Source organism: Myodes glareolus, chromosome 3 (assembly GCF_982192425.1).
Source record: "Myodes glareolus chromosome 3, mMyoGla1.1, whole genome shotgun sequence".
Taxonomy (NCBI): Eukaryota; Metazoa; Chordata; class Mammalia; order Rodentia; family Cricetidae; genus Myodes; species Myodes glareolus.
The window spans coordinates 3,632,056-3,652,416 of record NC_142028.1 but is presented as its reverse complement, the minus strand read 5'-3'; the positions used below and the strand labels follow the sequence as shown (position 1 = coordinate 3,652,416).

The 20,361-nt window shown below is 43.4% G+C and overlaps 1 protein-coding gene across 3 annotated transcripts in view; it reads right to left on the bottom strand.

The window, feature by feature from the left end:
• Positions 1-1,384: 1,384 nt before the first annotated feature.
• Ipo8 (importin 8) overlaps positions 1,385-20,361 on the bottom strand; it is a 58,043-nt gene continuing 39,066 nt past the window's right edge. For 2 of the 3 annotated variants that reach the window (XM_048432719.3, XM_048432721.3), the window contains 9 exons: positions 14,975-15,041; positions 13,193-13,318; positions 12,629-12,726; positions 9,746-9,841; positions 7,612-7,832; positions 5,937-6,142; positions 4,183-4,380; positions 2,345-2,461; positions 1,385-1,550 (listed from right to left, as the gene is read on the bottom strand). In XM_048432719.3, the coding sequence (XP_048288676.1) occupies positions 1,528-1,550; positions 2,345-2,461; positions 4,183-4,380; positions 5,937-6,142; positions 7,612-7,832; positions 9,746-9,841; positions 12,629-12,726; positions 13,193-13,318; positions 14,975-15,041 (1,152 nt within the window). In that variant the 3' untranslated portion in view covers positions 1,385-1,527. The remainder of the gene's footprint in view (positions 1,551-2,344; positions 2,462-4,182; positions 4,381-5,936; positions 6,143-7,611; positions 7,833-9,745; positions 9,842-12,628; positions 12,727-13,192; positions 13,319-14,974; positions 15,042-20,361) is intronic. The other variant, XM_048432720.3, reaches the window with a different exon arrangement.

Here is a 20,361-nt window from a genome sequence, read left to right as displayed (position 1 = left end):
AAATTTACACTGTAGGAATTTCACAGAAACTAAATTTGTATCACGTCCAGAAACACATCGAGTCCTGATGACACATTTTCATTTTGCTAAATAAAAACACTGTGGGGTTCATATTCGGCTTTCAACAGTTCAGGAAAAAGTCATCTGCAATACTGACATCATTCACTTATAAACCCAGCTGACCAAAAGGCCAACCCTTGGAGAATTTTTAAAAACCAACTGAGCCGTAATAGAGAACAAGCTAAATCAGGCTGGAGAAATTTCAGACTCTGAGAAAGCAGGTAGTGAGATCTGTTGGGTCACCTGAAGTGGGCCATAACTCCAATCCCTGGGAAGCTGAGGCAGGAGGACTGCCACAAGACTGGGGCCAGACTAGGCTGCGGTTCCAGTCCAGCCAGAACTGTGTAGCAAGACCCCGACTTAAAAAGAAGTTAAAAAATCAGCTGGGTCTGTCAACAGCAGTCAAGAGGGATGCAACTTTGGGGCCAGCCTGAGCTGCATACAGTGCAACACTCTATCTAAAAAGAAAGGAGGGAGGGCCGGAAGGAAAAAAAAAGAAGAAAAAAATGATAAAATGCTTTGGGTCCTGTCCAACGTGGCTGGAATGGTAAGTAGTGACCAAGTCCTCCCCCAGAAATTGCCTTCTTAGAACTTTAATGTGCCTTCGTATTTGGATGCCCCCAAACATACAGAATAATTAAACATGTGATTCGTAAGAACTTCAGTCTTGTCGCTAAGCCCAGTGACTAACAGGCCCCTGCTGCTGGTGCCAACAAGTGGGCAAAGCCTGAACTTAGCAGGCTACTGACGTAATCAATACATTTGTGATCCTGAAAGAACATCACCCCCATTCAAGAGGGAAAATGTGATGGAAAAGGGAATACAGCAGTTCTCTGGAAAGCCATGGATGTCTTATGAAGAGCCCTGAAGAAAGTCACTGGGCACAGGGTGGTCAAAGGAGCAAGGATGTTTCTGAAACCAGAGTTAGACTCGCACTAACTGCCTGACAGTCGATGCAGAGGAAAATGAAGAATGAAGAGGCATCTAACCAAGGTTTACAGGATATCTAGAAATACGTTTGTGATTTAAAAAAATTGCAACGCACTCCAAAAAAATTTGTTTCTGATAATTCATGTACAACAGAAGGCACTGTGATCCGCGTAAATCCACTGATCCTGCAAGGCAAAAACCTGAGACGCATGCGCAGATGCCTAACTCTAACCCCTCAGCCTCGGCCTTCAGACCAGATGTTCTGTCCTCTCCACCCAATGCTCTGCTCTGCTTTAATCTCATACATTACAGTAGCTGTTGAAAAATACACATTCCAGGTTAAGAAGGATCAAGGGAAGGGCGAGCGAGTCCATGGCTGCCTGATGCCGATGACACGGCCCCTTGCTTCCCTCCTGGCCCTCACGCATTCCGTGAAAGCAGCAGCAGCGGTGATGCTGGTCGGTGAACGGTGGACACGCCTTTCGGGTGTTGCTGGGCGCGACCCCAAAGTTAAACGCAGAGAAGATGATCTTGTCCTCAGATGTGAAGCCTCCCTGCTACTGGAAAGAGGGAAGGGAAGAGCACTGAGTAACTTTAAAGACTTTTAGACTCACAAAGACAGAAGATAGTGTATTTTTCTTAATTTGCCAAATGTAAATAGACTAAAGAGTGTAACTATAATTCTTGCTTGATAACTGTTTTGCATATGTAATTTTACTATGTTAAAGTTAAAATCTTCCTTTTTATTTAGACAGAAAAAGGGAGGTGATGTGGGATTCTCCTCTGTATACTGTGAATACCATTGGTTAATAAAGAAGCTGCTTTGGGCCTATTGCAGTGCAGAATAGGGCAAGGTGGGAATTCCAAGCAGATAGAGGAGAGAGGAGGTGGAGTTAGGAGACACCCTGAAGCAGCTGGAGAGACAGATGCTGGAACCTTGCCAGTAGGCCACAATCTCATAACGATGCACAGATGAATAGAAATGAGTCAATTCAAGATGTAAGAGCTAGCTAGAAATATGCACAAGCTAATAGGCTAAGCAGTGATGTAATTAATAGTTTCTGAGTGATTAAATTGAGTTTGGGAGGCCAGGAAGCAAACGAGCAGCCCCCACCTGCAAATCAGCCCAGGAGAAGTAGCACATACCAGTAACTCTAGCACGCACATACAGATCAAAATAGGAGGATTACAAGTTCAGGGAGGTCTAGGCTGCGCAGCAAGAGCCTGCCATGACACCAAAGCAAGAACAGCCATACGGCAATAGAATTCTTCATTATCATGAAGGGTGCTCCTCAGCCAATCAAGCGGGGCGGATGGTGGGCCTCTGACATACAGTGTGGAAAGGATGGCTGACCTCCCATTGTCCTCCGATGCTCCGCCAATGTGTACACCTCCTGCAGCTTTCTCTTCTGGTCCTCACTGAGCGGTGCCACCAGCAGCTGATACCAGGCAGCATCCCGATTCTGCACAGCTACAGCATTTCGGGGGGAGCGGTGGAGGAGAAAAGGTAAGAAGCCAGTGCCCATTATTATCTCAGGAAAAGTAGGTGGTATGATCAAATCTTAATAAAATTATTTCAGACAATAAGACAGAGTGATGAAACTGATCCCCACAGACAATCGTTTCAGACCCCATTTACCAACTATAAGGAATCCTAAAGAAAGTTCACTTTACAAATCTGTGGTTTCCCCTAATTTTGTCTATCTTCTTCTGAAGTTTTCCCTAAATATATATATTCCCTAAAATTCTGACCCTGGAAAACACCTGGGTTAAGAGTTCTCCTTGGACTCTTCCTAAGACCTTCCACAACAGCTGTTTCTACACTGAGGACCCAAATCTGCAGCCTTGTGCAAAATCCACCTACACACTCTTCTCATCAAATTCCATACTGTTCTACTCCTGATCTAACAATCTCACATTGTCTGGGATCCTGGAGATCTTGCACTTCAAACCTAATTACTCCCAGAAATAAAATACCATAATAGGTCAACAGCTTAGAGCCACTCTGCACTGGGCAAAAAGAGTCCATATTCAAGGCAGTTGCCCGCGGTCCTCAGGCTTCTTAGTGGTCTATTCACGCTTGTCAACAGATGGCTGTGCAGCCCATGAGAGGAGCACCTAAACTGTTGAGCATGTTCAGTTGTACTTGAGACCCGAAAGCTCCTGCCGTGGTCAGGATTCATGCTGTATCTACAGATGACCACACTAGAGCACACTTTCCTATTTCTATCTCCACAGCTGGCTTTGAGAGCACTCCTGTACTGTGTCAGAACTGAACAATGGTAGTATATTGTGTTGGCATTGCCTACTTGGCAAAAATAGGATGCACACTTGAGAATTTTAAACATCCAATAGTAGAAATGAAAGATAACATAACCACATAACTACTATTTAACCATAAAGCAAATAACAGACATAAATTAAGGATTTTTTTCAGTACAATGGCTAGATTAATAATTTGCAAAGGATTTCAATGGCTTATTCTCTATTTTTATCTGTAGGAAGCAACTGCAGCTCTGGATTGAACGTGTGTTGTTGCCATGAGTATAGCGAAGTCAAGGACCCCAGTGCCTCAGCCCCATGGGAGTGGCGAAGTTTTCCCCAGATGAGGTTCAGAGAACGGCAAAACTTTCCTGGGGTCCATGTGCAAACACTGACAGCGTGCGCACAACATCTACCACGGCTATTCCCAACTCCTGCCACCCAGTATTTACAGCCGTATACAGTAACCCCTGGTTTTTCAAGACAGGGTTTCTGTGTGTAGCTTTGGAGCCTGTCACGGAATTCAGAGATCCGCCTGCCTCTGCCTCCTGAGTGCTGGGATTAAAGGAGTGCACCTCAACCAATAAAATCTCAGCTGTGAAAGAGAACAAAAGGCCATTGTTGTCTGAGACCAAGCACAACTCGTAGACACTTGCGCCTAAAATGACATCTGTGAAGACGGCTAGCAGGCTCAGCCTGATGCTGCTGCTACAGCAATGGGAGTTCAGGGTGGCTTTCAAGTGTTTAATGTTCTAACCTTTATCATTTGAAATGTGTTTGGATATTTCTAAAGCAAAAGAAAAAAATCTTAAAGAGTCTATACCAATATGGGGGCAGATCCCAAAACACCTTCTAACAGGAAGAAATTAAAGATGTTTGGAAAAAAAATCTTCAAGTTTGAGGAATGGAGTGGGGGAGGCGAAGACATACTCAGTAGAGCGTGTGTAAAGAACTGGTACTCGTCCACACCGCTGTCGAGGTCCAGCGGGGTGCTGAAGCCCTCCAGGGCCGTCTCCTCCAGCACATCCTCATCCCAGTCCTCCTCCTCCTCCTCCTCGCCTCTGCCGGGGTGTGACTGCATGGCTTCGGCTGCGACGTTCGTCTCCTCCTCCTCACTGGAAATCTCCTCTGGGGACCCAATCACCGTGTAAAGAATAAAAAACAAGAATGATGAAGTAATCTGGAAATGTGAAATCAGCACAGGATCTATCTAAAATCTAAACCTTCTCCTCACTGTAGCCGACTGACTGCGTCTCCCTCTGAAACTCGGCAGCACGTCTGCTCACATGCCGCTGAACTGCAGACTGCCCTACTCTTCCCGTGGGAAGAAACAGAGAATGGTTCCCATCACAATGGCTTCAACTCTCAGGTCTGGGGTATCCCCGAGACCATACTAGTTATGAACCAATAAATAGGTAAGAAAGTAAGAAATTATAAAGAAGCAAAGATTCTTTACTGTTTACTCCATTGATTCTCCAAGGTCAAGTACTTCTAGAAAACAGTTATTCGCTCTAATGTCTACCCCAGATACAAAAGCACAACAGGATCAGGTCACGAGGTTTGGCAGCAAGCATGTTCACCCATGGAAATATCTTGCCAGCCCTGTGAGTCTTGATTGACTGAACTGCCTGCATTCATCCATTTTACACTAAATTTGTTTAAACCTTAAACCTCTCGAAATTTTAATTTTTGAAGATGAATTACCCAAGAGCCATTAAAAAAGAATCCTATAAAACTCTTGTCCTGACAGTGTGCACTTAGTCTAGGGACTCAATTAGTTAATGGCAGCTGCTTTCACTGAGCTTGTCAGTGTACACAAAAAAGTAAGTCTTCAGTTTCTAACTCATGGTCATGACCATCTGATTCTCATATATATGCTTTTCAAGGCAAAACAACACCTACGAGGCTCCACTTAGAAGTCACAGAGTTTTAAGAATCAAGGGGCACAGATCTAAATGTACTCCACATGATAAAATCTGTAAAGTCATGCAAGGCCCAGTTTAAAGGTGTCACAGGCCAAAGGATGTCAATCTGTTTAATGATTCCAAACACGCTGAAATAAAGTAAACATGTTCCAATCAAAATCCAAGTCAGAAATGACAGTGCACACACACAGTCCTAACATACAGGAGATGGAGGCAGGAGAATCATGAATTCAAAGCTAGTCTGAGCTACAAAGCAAGACCTGTCTCAAAAAACAAGAAAGCGAAGGCCGGTGAGATGGCTCAGTGAGTTAGGTGCTTGCCTCCAAGTCTGAAGATCCGAGTTCAATCCCAAGACCCAGTAAGCTGTTTTCTGACTTCCACAAACAAACAAGTGTAATTATAATTTTTTTAAAATTTTTTAAAGCAAAATCTGGGGCTGGAGAGATAGCTCAGTGGACCTCTTGCAGAGGACCAAAGTTTGGTTCTCAGAACCCGCATGGTTGTTCACAATGATCTAAATTTAGTTCTAGGAGATCCAACACCTCCTTCTGGCCTGGGTCATAATGATCTAAATTCAGTTCCAGGAGATCCAACACCTCCTTCTGACCTCCACAGATACCAGGCACACATGGCACACGAACATGCCTGCTGGCAAACACTCATGCACGTAAAATAATTTAATTTTTATAATAACAACTCAGTGATAAATTACTTTTACAAAGCAAAATCAATACAGTACAAATCGTAAGTAGGCTTTACCATCTTCCTCCATGTCGGCTTTCTGTGCTTTTGCAGGATCTCCTCGGCTGACCAGCTGTCGTGTTGCACAGACCTGCTTCAGGCCGAGGAACAGGAAGAGGATGGAGGGCAGGATCTGTGCAGCCACGGCGTCCACAGCAGGAGGGCGGTTCTGCAGCTCCAAGAGGATGCTCAGTCCTATTATACACATCTTCCGGTCGTGGTGTCTGCGAAAGTTGAAAACCACGCAGATGCGGTCACAGAGGGCCAACTCTAGAACAGTGGTTCTCAACCTTCCATAGTGCCGTGATCCTTTGATACAGCTCCTCGTGCTGTGGGGACCCCAAACAAACTAACCTCACTGCTACTTCATAACTGTACTTTTCCTACTGTTATGAATCATTATGTAATATTTTGGAGATAGGGGTCAGTCAAAGGGGTTGAGAACCACTGCTCTAGAAAAACTAAAGCAAGTAAAATCCTTATAAACCAAATTCTACAAACCAACCAACCAGCCCTTACCACAAAAAATCTGTGAGGGAGGTCAGGTGTGGTGGATCATACCTTTAACCACAACACTGAGGACGCTGAGGCAGGAGTACTGCAAACTCAAGAATATCTCAACTATAGAGCAATTTCAAGGCCAGCCTAAGCTCTATAAAAAGACTTGATTTCAGGAACAGGGGAAAGGCTTACAGGAGTCAACTTGCTGTAATGCCACTTATGATTAATGAAAGAGCTGTATCTGAGGTTGTAGAGCCGAAATGTCTACTCACAACGTAAGATTGCATACAACGGGAGAAATGAAGAGCTCTCCAGGCCGTGCTCCCGGCAGAGATGCTCCATCCACACCAACCCCAGGTGCCAAGCAGTATTTCAAAAAGTCAGCATGCTAGGTGGCTACACACACACATTTACCACCAGATAAGAAAATTGTAATTCCAAAGGAAAAAATGATTGGTTGTTTTATGTTAGATAGATTTTTCTATGAAATTCTTTTGTTTAAAGACATCAAAAATTAAAACAAAATTGGAGTGGGGGAACTCAGTGTTAAAAGCAATTGCTGTTCTTCTAGACGGCTTGAGATTGATGCCCAGGATCTACAACATCAGTTCCAGAGGACCCAACACTTCTTCTGGCCTCTGAGGGTACCCACCATGAACCTCATACACACAGTAAAGCATCCACAGAGATATACGCATACACATGAATAAAAACAAATCTTAAGAGTCCAGTACTCAGAAGGTAGAGGCAGGGGATCAAGCATTCAAGGCCAGCCTGGGCACACAAAATCTGTCTTGAAACAAAATTGAAAACAACTATTCTATATTATATACTATATAATGTATCTTTCCATCAGGTTATACTTCAAAACACATTCCTAATTTTCTGGATTAAAGTGATGGCTCAGCAGGTAAAGGTGCTGGGCCCACATGATTTAAGAACAAAATCACCCCTAAAAGCCGTGCTCAGACATCCTCCACACACACGACATGACACATTGTGCCCACACACACACACTGGCACAGATACAGAATATCTTTTTAAATATTCCTAATTTTCAAAACTTAAATAATACACTAAAAATAGTCCCCCCTCCCCGCAAAAAAATATAGATTATCTCTCAACACATCACTGTATTAAAAACTAAACTTCCCAAAACATTAAGGCCATGTAAAACCAACGGGGCACATACCCAAGGAAGTAATCCGTGTCATTCATCCACTGGTTTATGAACTGCGAGGTGACAGGTCCTGGGTTGTGGGGCAGCTGGACCTGCTCCAGAGTGTGGAACAACAGCTCGGGGCTGTAGTAGAGGGCAGCGATTGCCACCTGAAGACACATTGTCCGCAGCTCGCTGGTCTTGACCCCACGGGTCAATCTCTCCAGGACAAGCTGAACAAACAGCGGGATACACTGGAGGGGGGGATGGAAGCAAGAGTCACCCACACTCTGCAGCCAAGAGACTTCCCGAAGGCTGATGCGGCTGTGTCCCCAATAAATGTGTCTTTGTGACTAAACAAAGTGTTTGTTTATTTCAACTGTGTGTAGGAGATATTTAAAGACCAATATTCCCAAACTCACAGAGACCAAGAGACTAAGTCGACAGAAAGTGACAGTCAAGCAGGAGTCTCATATTCCCTTTTATGTTCACACTGGAGCCAGCAGGAAATCGCTTGTGAGCTCCACCTGCGAAACAGCTCGCTCCACTTCCATGTTCAAGGTAAATGACAAAGGCAGGGTTGATGCCAATTTGGAAATAAATGAATCAGATTAAGACATGATCCATTTGTCTCTTGAAAAACAAAATCCTACTGCTACACATGAAAGCTCAAAAATGTTGGGGAAAACAAAAATACTGTGGGTCTCAAGTCCCCTGACTGCAATGTTAACTCAAGCATGTATTTCTCATTCAGAAACTCACTGTTACTGGATTGGGCTGGATTGTGTCACACACATCTGATACCTACATTAAGAATCACAAGTCATGGTAAAATAATTATTTAAAAATCGGTAAAATCACAAGGAATGTAACTTTGAGCCAGTCGTGGTAGTGCACGCCGTTAATCCCAGCACTCAGGAGGCAGAGGCAGGGGGACCTGAGTTGAGGCCAGCCTGGTCTACAGAGCAAGTTTTAGAAAAACACTATCTCAAGAACCTCCCCACTAAAAACAAAAAAACAAAAAACCTTTCTCACATGTTTCAAAACTAAAGTTAACAAATATTTACTATCATACGTAAAACCACCAAGAGGTAAAAAAATCTTTAAATTTTAAAATTAATATAACAATTATCCCTTCCGTTAAATTAAAAGAAGACTGACGACTTAGGAAAATATATTCATAGAAATACATTATCCAATAAGAAACGAATCAATAAGTGAATGAAAGACCAGCAGCAGCAGCACTGACATCCCAGACGAGATACACCAGCCCTTCTGGTAGAAATAACTCACTAGGATTCCTCTAGCCGACAGGCACTTATCCAACTCCTTCCTACTCACATCCCTCCAAACTGAAGCTGTCACCTTTTCCCACCCAATACAACTCTCCTAAGTTGGTGATGAGATAAAGTCACCAGACAGAAGTTTTCACATCCCATCTCTCTATCTCAAGACAAATCACCATAAGCATTATCTAAACAGCCCTTTCAAGACAATCAGTATGGCCCTAGGGTTTAGAAAGCAAAATCATTTCATATTTAACTTGGAAAACAATATAAACCCAGCTTCCTGGACACACTCCAGACAGTTGCACAATGGAATCCGTCGACTTTTGTGTGGCTCATTTTTCCCTAGATTTGGCCCTAGAAAACATGTTTCATGAACATCTATGACTACCTGCAGGCAGTAAGTGTGGGTAGCACGGCCCTGCTCCCACCTGCTCTCCACAGGGCAGGTGTCCAGCTCTCACCCAAGGCTACACGAGCTCCTGCTGCAGATCCTGCTCTTCCCTTCCCACTGCTCTCCCCAAGCCTCCACCAGCCACAGCCTCCACGCTCATCTGCAGAAGACCCGCTCGTTGGTAGCACACTCGGCAACCGGCCTCTGCCCTTGTCATTTCTCTGCTCAGAGCAGGAGCTAGCCCACATGATTCCTACTCTGCAAGCCACATGTGATCTCTATTGCATATGCTCCTGTTTGTTCCTGTTACCATTGCCATGAATGTTTCTGAGTCTTTTTTTTTTCTATCATTCAAACAGGATTTGCACCAGCAAGCACAAACTATGGCTGCCTTTTTACCTTTCCATCAAAATATAAGTAGAATATCAGTCAGGCAAGGACATTTCTACACAAGCGCCCAGGAGGAGGCTTTCCTAGTGTGCATCACCTGGTCAATTCCCCTTCCTTTGCACTGGAGGATGATGACTTCCAGGAGCTTGGCAGCATGGCACTCGGCGTCCTCCCCCGCGTCTCCACACAGTACCTAGAGTGACCAGTTAGCTCAGCATGAGTGTCGGAGGAAGCAAACTCCTGTGAATTCAGTCATAGAAATAAGCTTTGTTGTTTTTAGAGACAGGATCTCTATGTAGCCCTGGCTGGCCTGGAACTCACTGTATGGACCGCCTGCATCAGACTCCGAGAACTCCACCTGTCTCTGCCTTTCAAGTGCTGGGATTAAAGGCCTGTGCCATCAACCCTGCAGGGATCACAGTTTTTAGAAAAGAAATTGGCTAGGCAGGTGTGGTAGTGCACACACCTTTAATCCCAGCATTGTAAGGCAGAAGCAGGCAGTTTTCTCTGAGCCCAAAGTCTGTCTGATCTTTGTTTGCAAAAAGGTAATGAAACAAGACATACCGTGTAATTTACAAAGAGGCTGTGGAGCCACACACCTGAGTTCAAACTTGGCTCCAACACAGAAGCTCTGAAACCTGGTTACTAAGCAGCAAGCAGCCCAGTGATAAAAGTAGGGCTCCGGAATGTCTTTGGGCACAACAAGGTCAAAAAGCCCAGAATTACTGCTAAGCAAGAGATACTTTCTTCACAGGTGTAGCTTCTGTAAACAACCCCAAGGAAACTGACTAGGTCACAGAAAGGGGAGCAGGCACCAACGTTCACAGGGCTGAGGTGTGGGAGGGCACAGGGCACGAGTCTGGGAGAGGAGTCACCGGGAGTTGGAGCCAGGCAAGAGAGGGTGATAATGAGTAAATATGACTGACATACAAGTGCATGTATGAAAATAATGTTATAATGAATTATTATGTATAATTAATTCATGTTATCAAAAACATTTTTAAAGGAGTCAGACATGGTGTCACATGTCTTTAATCCTAGCATTCAAAAGGCAGAGGCAGGCAGATCTCTGTGAGTTCCAAACCAGCATGGTGAACAAAGTGAGTTCTAGGTCAGTCAGATCTACACAGTAAAACCCTGTCTCAAACAGAATACTGGGGAGGGGATGTGGGGGACGGCCTACAGAGATGTCTTGGTAGTTAAGAATGCCCTGGCAGAGGACCAGAATTTGGTTCCCAGCACCCACACTGGGAGAATCATAACCACCTGTAACACCAGCTCCAGGGGATCTGATGCTTTCTTCTGGCCTCCTTGAGCAATACAGTGACACACACACACATACACAGCTAAAGATAAATATTTTTAAAGCACACAGGAAATGTCTAATGCATTGCAAGAATTATTTAAATATGAGCTAGTATTAGAACTAAAAATAGGAGCTACATGTCACCTACTTGACAAGAACCCCCGCTGTGACATCACCTTGTCTTGTCTGCTGCAGGGAGCAGCTGAACTGCTGATAGGACACACACTGCTCTGCTGCAGCTCTCTGCCCCCCTTTCCTCAGCACCCCACAACTGAGGCTAAAACCTGAATACTGACAGGTGGGAATGGTTTGATCAAGGGGCTATCACAGAGCTACAGAAGGTTGGATAAGACACCTGCACAATTTTATGAGCTGTTTATAATTTAACAGGACCTAACAGATACACTAGTGACCAGCTGAGAGCTCTCACCAGCCCTGAACACACCTCCCTGCTAATGAGAACCATGGGCTGCATTATAGTTATTTTCCCTCTAATTCCACGGCCAAATTTCTTAGTTTCTGACTAATTGAACTTTTCACAATCCCTGCCAGCTTGATGTAATACAAGTTTACACACACACGCACACACACACACTTACCTGAAGGAGGCAAACATGACTTAGTCATCAAAAACTTCTTAGGATGTAATCAAACGAGGATTAAGTTAACATAGTGAACAATTATGTCTGTGCATAAGCATCAATAAATTATCACATACTGAGCAAAGTGTGCTTTTGTAACTTTTATCATTGTTTGATGTTGCTTATGTTCAAATTAACTACATCTAGGTACACAGGTGACTTCCAATATACAATTAATTGAAGGTAAAGACTGGTACCATTCTGTCACCGACTGGCAAACTGTATGCCGGTTAGTTTTCTCATCCCTTTAATTATCCACAAGTTTATGTTTTTAAATTTTCTTTTTAGATTTATTTCATTTCATCTATGTATGTGCATCATGTACATGTCTGGTGCCCACAAAGGCCAAAAAAGGGTATTCAAATCCACAGGGACTGGAGTTACAGATGGTTATGAGCTACCATGTGGGTGCTGAGACCCGAACCTGAGTCCTCTGCAAGAGCAACAAGGCTCTTAACCACTGAGCCATCTCTCCTGCACCCACAAGTTTATATTTTTTGAAAGAAAAAGAAATGGAAAGAAAAGTAGAGTGCTGGTCCACCATAGCCACAAGAGGTTGACACTCTATCCATGGATTCAGCCAACCATAAGTCAAATGTTTTCTTTGAACTGGGATCTACACTAAATTTGTAGATTCTTTTGCTGGTCCTGATTCTCTGGCCCACGCGGTTTAACAACTGTTTACATCACACTCTATTGTACTGGGTGTTATCACAAAAGTGGGTTGAGTGCACAGTGAGATGTGCACAGTGAGATGTGCACGGGGGCTATGGGCAGACACCAGACTTGTCAGTTATAGGCTGGAGGACCACAGAGTCTGACGTCCACAGGGTCTCCATGGATACAGAGAGATGGCCGTATTTACTTAAAGTACGTGTATACGGAAGTGACACTTGTAAGTGATAACACATATTGTAAAACTAAAATTACAACAATCACAAACTAATTTTTAAAATGAAACTGACAAGTCTATTCTGGTAAACTAAACACCAGACGTTGCAAAGACTCACGTGACAGCTGAGGCTGCACCTACCTTCCTGCACATCGAGAACAGGACTTCCAAGTGCTTTGGATTGGACAGCAGCGTGTTGGTATCTACTGTCACGTAATTATGCAGGAGAGGCATCATATCTGGGGAAAGATCCAGAAGCCCACTGAGACTTGTGCAACAGGAGCAGAAACAAATGGTTCCCACTGGAGCAAACACGGCGTCTCCCTCAGCATTGCTGCGGCACTCAAACACCGCGTCTCCCTCAGCAGCAGAACCCGACACACTGTCAAGGTTCTCAGTGGCTGCCTTTAGTTCACCCTTGCCGACTCCCACTCCCACAAGAAAGAAAACTAGAGAAGGGCTCAGCTGTTCACTGTAGGATGGCTGGGCTGCAAGCAGTGCTTGGAACATAGCTGTGTTCAGAAATATTTACTCGATGAACACATGGATACATGCTCTGGCTGCAAACGAACATAAGAAACAAGACATCCAAACCCACCGCCTCTGCCTGTCTAAGGGCTACAAGTACCCCACGTCTGATTAGTACTCATCTCAACTGCTAAGGGAAGTATATCTAGAAAGAACTGTGGTGTGATCACTACGTGCCTGTAAAGTACTCGAAGGAGTCCTGCTGGAAAACTTCATATAAAATGCCCAGGAGCTGCCACATCTGCGGGGAGACGGCATGGCAGGTTAAACTGTATGCCAGGGAGAGGATTTCCTCATAGAATTCTAGAAGGGAAAAACCTCTCGTTAGAATGGAAGGAAACAGAGAGATCAAAGGGACCACACAGAGGACTGAAAACATTGCTCCCATGAGCCACAAGCGTCCTGAACAGATTCCTCAGGAGCATAACGAGGCTGCCTTCAACTCTAAAATGTATCCTCTACTCAACAAGGCAAAGCGGCAATCTGCTCACAGTACTGAAACAACAACAAAAAACAAACTTAGAATTTCTATTTTAGGCCATGTATAGTGGCACATGTATAGTGGCCTTTAGTCCCAGCACTCTGGAGCCAGAGGCAGAGAGATCTCTAAGCTTAAGGCCAGCCTGGTTACATAGCAAGTTCCAGGCAAAGCCAAGACAATATAGTGAAATCCTGTGGAGAAAAAAAGGAATCAAATTTCAGCCAGGCATAGTGGCGCACACCTTTAACCCCAACACTCAGAGGCAGAGGCAAATAGATCTCTGGAGGCCAGCCTGGTCTACAAAGAAGAGTTCCAGGATAGCCAGAGCTATACAGTGAGACCTTGTCTCAAAACAAACAAACAAACAAAAAACCATAACAAAACAAAATCAAATTTCTATTTTATAGCATAAAATAGAATTTCTATCTATAAATTCATATTGCAAATATATAAGAGAACTATATTAGCATACCTCTATCGTGTAGATTTAAAATGTATAAACTATTAGTAATTTTTGGAGAGCTTAATAATACAGATAATATATATTACTATCTCATTTATAGTTTTACTAACAACTATAAAAGATAGAGCATTTTCTTCAAGTTATAGAACTTACAGTTTGAGCAGTATTCTTTATTTACCCCAGAACACTTTATACCAACTATAAGACGCCCAAAGAAATGCTGTGTATTCATACGCACTATCATGACTCTCGGTCAAAAGAAAGCTGTATCTAAATATTTCATCAGAAAATGCATGGCTCTTACTTCCGGGCAGAGATATCTAACTTCTAAACTCTGCTTTTTCTAGTACATACCTTGGAAACTCACAGCTTTTCTGCTAATGTATACTCCTGGTGAAATACTTGTCTAGTCGTGTGTACTTTTCAAATCCCAAGTAAACTTCATCCCAGTCTCCTCCCTCCTCCCTGTCTCTGTCTCTGTCTCTCTCTCTCTGTCTCTCTCTCTCTCTCCTTCCCCCACTTCTTTCCTTCTCCCTCTGCCCCTCCACACTAGGGTCTCAAGTGGCCCAGACTGGCCTCAAACTCACTGTGTGGCCAACTTCTGATCTTCCTTCCTCCATCTCCTGAGAAGTTGAAAATTCAGGCAAGTCCCACCCACATCAGGGTTTGTTGGTGCTGGGAACAAACCCAGGGCTTCTTGCCTGCCAGGCAAGCCCTCCACCAACTGACCTGGATCCTCAGCCCCAGTCCAGTTCTGCTTAAAATGTAGACACTACATTCACCATCCTTTAAAGTTCCTAAAAACAAAGTCTTCTCTGGACACATTAGGCGTTCACCACTGAATGAGAATATACCTCGCTAATATCAGAAAGCTGAGCCTCAAGTTTAAAGAACATAAGTTCCACTCTCTTAAAACTGTCTACATCACTAAGTTTAAAGAGCTAAAAGTATCACTTTTGAGTTCATCAAATTGAAAAAAATCTCAGTTTACCTTTTCTCTGGCCTCGGAACTTACCAATGACATGCTTCTGTAAAACAAGATCGATGATTCTCAGGCAGATGTTCTCCAACTGTTGTGTGATCTAAAGACAAATTTTAAAGAGTTTAAAATTTACTGTAGTCATTCTAAGGTATGTAAATTAATATTACACCAATAAAATATTCACAGATATTTTTGAGAGCAGTTATAATCTTCATGTGGAACTTAAATATGTAAAAAACACAAGAGAATTCTGAAAGCAGACCAATGATAGGAATGGAAGTTAAATTCATGGAAAACTAGAATTAGATACTTCCCTAACTCATATTCTACAGCAAATGATTCCTAATAGATCAACGATTTCTATGCAAAAAGCTTAACATAAAAAAAAACAGAAAAAGTAAAAGAATTCTTGTATAACCATAAGAAGTAAAGAAAGTCACAACCAAAGGAAGAAACAACTGACTGCAACACTGTCGAGCACTCCGCACAGGGAGCACTCCGCACAGGGAGCACTCCTGCACAGGGAGCACTCCTGCACAGGGTAGGTGCAGATGAAGACAAAGGCACACAGACTGAAACAGTCCAGTGGTATCGCAAACAACATTAAATCCCCCTTATACATGAGCTCTAACAACCCGACAGGAAAGCAGCTAAGCCTATGAAACAGTGATAAAGAGGAGCCCAAGCTCACGAAGAGACTGTCGCCCTCACACATGGCGACCATGACACTATACGGCTGTGTCAGAAGTGGGGGGCAGGAGGACAGGCGCTCTGATCTCAGGATTACACACTCACATGCAATCTCAGCCAACAACATCTCCGTAGCACGAATTCTAATTGGTTTTAATAATAAAAACCCTGAGTCAGAAATAGGGGTTAAAGCTGAAAGATCAGAGAAGCAGAGCAGCAGCCGCTGGTTCTGACAAAATCTTCAGACCAAATGGGCCATCCTGTCTCTACACATCCTCAGACTGAATGCTCAGAATGCATGCCTTGAGCTCCTGTATCCTCCTGCCTTATATTCCTCTCTGCCCAGTCATATCCGGTCCTGTCTCTACCTCCCTAGTACTGGGATTAAAGGTGTGAGCCACTATCGCCTGGTTCTGTTTCTCTTTGAGACTGGATCAATCTAGAGTAGCCGAGGGTGGCCTTGAACTCACAGAGATTCATTTGCCTCTGCCTCCCAAGTGTTGGGATAAAAGGTGTGTTACCAACTTTGTCTGACCTCTGTGGCTAACTAGAGGCGAGGTCTGCATTGATCGTCAAGCAAGCTTTATTCGTTAGATCACAAACACCACCATCTCCTCGAGGAAGCCAACCACAGACACTTCCCACTCCAGCAACAGGACATGGGTGAAGCCATCCAGTGCAGCAGTATCTGTGACAGCAACAACCAAGTATCCATTTAACAGAGAACATCAGTGTCTATTCATGACGGAGCTGCTGCGTAAATGTGACACACATATAAGAGAATACTACTAAAACCATTAAAACTCTATGCTTACTGACTGATATGGAAGAATCACGAGATACAATGAGTAGAACATGTCAGTTAAAACTACTGCATGTGTTGCTATGCAGCTCCACCTTCTGAGCAGAACAACTCCCATCTTCATCAGATCAGCGGTGACTACAAGAATCAAGAGTCTATCAGGAGTGGACCTGCCAACTACCAACGTTCCTCAGAGGAGGGTATAGGGCAATCATTGGACCCGAACTTGAGAATCCTTCTAGCCATGTATATTTAATTCTGCCCTAAATGCACGTGGCTTTGGGGTTCTGGGAAGGGGCTAACCACATAGGCTGAAGTAGGGGGAGGCGTAACTGAAGAGGGCTTCATTTGTGAGGAAGCCGCATCCATGCTGAGTGAAGACATTCCAGTGTGGCTACGCTGGGCTCACCCACATTCTAACAAGTATTCCTCTATCTTGCCAGCTCCCAAATAAGAGACTTCTTACTAATTACGAAAGTTTGGCCTACAGCTTAGGGTTGTTTCTAACTAGCTCTTCTAACTTAAGTTAACCTATTTACAGTAATCTCCATTCTGTCACATGGCTCATGGCTCCTGGACATTCTGCTTGCTCTGCATCTCCTGGCACCTCCACCTTTCTTCTTCCCTGAGTACTCTTTGTCCCCGGAAGTCCCATCTAAGCTCTTCCTTCCTAACTACTGGCCATTCAGCTCTTTATTAAATCACTCACAATGACACATCTTTACACGGTGTAATGAAATATTATGCAGCATACGATCTAAGCTCAATAAACTCAATGATTCTCCAGGGTAACTGTGGTGGAATCACACTCTGGTTTGTCACTGGAACCTTACAGGGAGGGCGGGAGGGAGGGAGGTGCTATTCATACTCCTCCCCCAGGAAGGAATTCTAGCAAAATATATTATCATCATCATGAAAGACACATACATGCACTCATGTTTGCTAGTATGGCAAAAGAAAAAAAACATGATGAAAAATATCTCCTCTGAGAAGAGCAACTGGAAACTGGAGACTGAGTAGGCAGCGAGCTTGACAAGCATCTTTTCATCACTTTAGTTATTCAACATTCAACATATACTACGCCCACGCCAGAGTCTCACTGTATAGACCCGAGACCAGACTGGCCTTGATCTCACAGAAATCTGCCTGCCTCTGCCTCCCAAGTGCTGGGATTAAAGGTGAACGATACTATTCCTGTATAAAATATTTTGCATCAGGTATTTTTAAAATAAGTAAAAGTTAAAATCAGTGGTGAGATACACTTTCATGTAAATTTATAATTCAACCTTAGAACATATCCTAATACTCAATTTTAATTTCATTTTGGGTATTTTATTTAATTGAAATTAATTTATAGGTATGGTTTGATAATTTGATATATGCTAAACTATTATTTTGAAGTTTAAATGATCCAAACTCTAGACTTTACCAATATCCTTAAAATATCAGATAAAAATGAACCTGCTTGAGTACCCATTCTGGATTTCCAATTTTGCCCTTTCTAACCAACCATAGGTGTGTTCCTATTTGAGAGAATTCTGGCTTCCAGAGTTCACCTTCACTACATGGAAGTTCAAAGTTAATGAATGGGGCAGGAGAGAGGTGTCAGCAGTCAAGGGCGTGTGAGAACTCCAGCTCAGTTCACAGCACAGATGTTGGGCCGAGCACAACTGCCTGTAGTAACTCCAGTTCCTGGGAATTCGATACACCTATGTGCACATACCCACGTGCAGACACACGCACACATATGTAACTAAGATACACACATATCCACGTGCAGACACACACACACACATATGTAACTAAGATATACACATACCCACATGCAGACACACGCACACATATATAACTAAGATATACACATACCCACGTGCAGACACACGCACACATATATAACTAAGATACACACATATCCACGTGCAGACACACGCACACATATGTAACTAAGATACACACATACCCACGTGCAGACACACGCACACAGATATATCTAAGATATACACATACACATACCCACGTGCAGACACACGCACACAGATATATCTAAGATATACACATACACATACCCACGTGCAGACACACGCACACAGATATATCTAAGATATACACATACACATACCCACGTGCAGACACACGCACACAGATATATCTAAGATATACACATACACATACCCACGTGCAGACACACGCACACAGATATATCTAAGATACACACATACCCACGTGTAGACACACGCACACATATATAACTAAGATACACACATACCCACATGCAGACACACGCACACATATATAACTAAGATATACACATACCCACGTGTAGACACACGCACACATATGTAACTAAGATACACACATATGCACGCAACAATTGATGAAAGAAAGAGGGGAGCCTACGGGAGGGTCTGTAGGGAGGAAAAGGACGAGAGAACAGGTGAGAGGAGGCAGATCGCAGCCAAGTTTGCCTCTAGTTACACTGAAGTTTTTATATTTTCATCCCTAGGCAGGAAGCCAGATGTGATTCACTTAATGAGCCTCAACTTTAAGTCATGCCTCCTCTGATGATTGCAGTTAACTTTGAATGCTCAACATTACTTGAAGTTGAAAAAATTAATATCAAGATCAAAAAGATTAAGCAAAAGACAAAGAGCTACTGTTTCTAAAATAATCCTGCAGTTTGCTCTCCTCACCATACCATACTAGGAAAAACTGAGTTTAGTGATTTCTTAGGTCTCATGAGATTGAAAATACAAGAAAGAAAAGTACAGCTATCCTAAGTTAATTTGTCTAACGCACTGTCACCAAGAAGACCAGATTTTCAACATGAAAACACAAAAATAAAATACTGAATATGTAAATTAAAACTTTACATAAAGTCCTGAGGTGCAGAGTAAAACTGCACTGTTTCAGCAATCTGGGTGCCGTACGAACACAGGATGAACCTGTAGTCACACGGCTAACAGTGCACTGTAAAGAGCTGGCACCTGCTTCCCAACCCCTCACTGAGCATCTGTCACTGCTAAACACAGCAGCCTGTGCTCACAGATGCAATGGACACACGGCTAACCTTCACGAAGGAGAAGAGAACCCAGACAGACTGCAGGTTAGAAAAGCCGGTGTGTGACAACAACACCCCAAAGACAAATCTAGACCTGGATACAATAGTCTTCCTGACCCTCACATCTCCTCCTCTGCAAAGGAGACTCCATTACCTCTTGGCATTCTTTAGCCAGTGAAGGGGTGAGCACTGAACAGATGTCTAAACTCTTCTCCCTGGGCCTTCGATGTGACTGCCTGGCAAGCATGAAGCCCTGGTTCTGCCCCCCAGGCCCCAGCACTGCATAAAAAGCATGTGATGAAATACACCTGTTCTGCCCCAGCACAAGGGAAAGAGGTAAGGACAGGAGGATCCAGAGTTCAAGGCCATCCTTGGCTACAGCCTAAGTTTGGGGTCAGCCTGGGTGGCATGACACCTAGTCTCAAAAAGTTAATTCTATAGCTCAATGATCCTCTGGGATTTAGATGTCATCAAGTTCTTGCTTACTCCTTCCCATCCTTACTGTACCTTGGGTATCACAACCCTGCTTCTTTACAAACCCGCCACTGTAATCCAAAGTTCCATCCTTCTCCACGAAGATTAGACTGTGGGTTCCTAGAAGGCAAGTCCCTTATTCTATTCAATCTGGAATTCACAGAAACCTAGCCTGGGAGGCTAGGATGACCTAGATCAGATTAATACAAAGTTTATGCAGTTTACTTTCAATAAATGTGTAACTTCCTTCCTTGATCATCTTAATACATTACTTTAAAATTTGAGAGAAATTCAATTTATTTGTTTGTGTGTTTGGACAAAGGATTTCACTACCAAGTACTGGTTCTGTATAAATGCTCAATTATGAGAACAATTCTCTTTTTTTTTTTTTTTTTT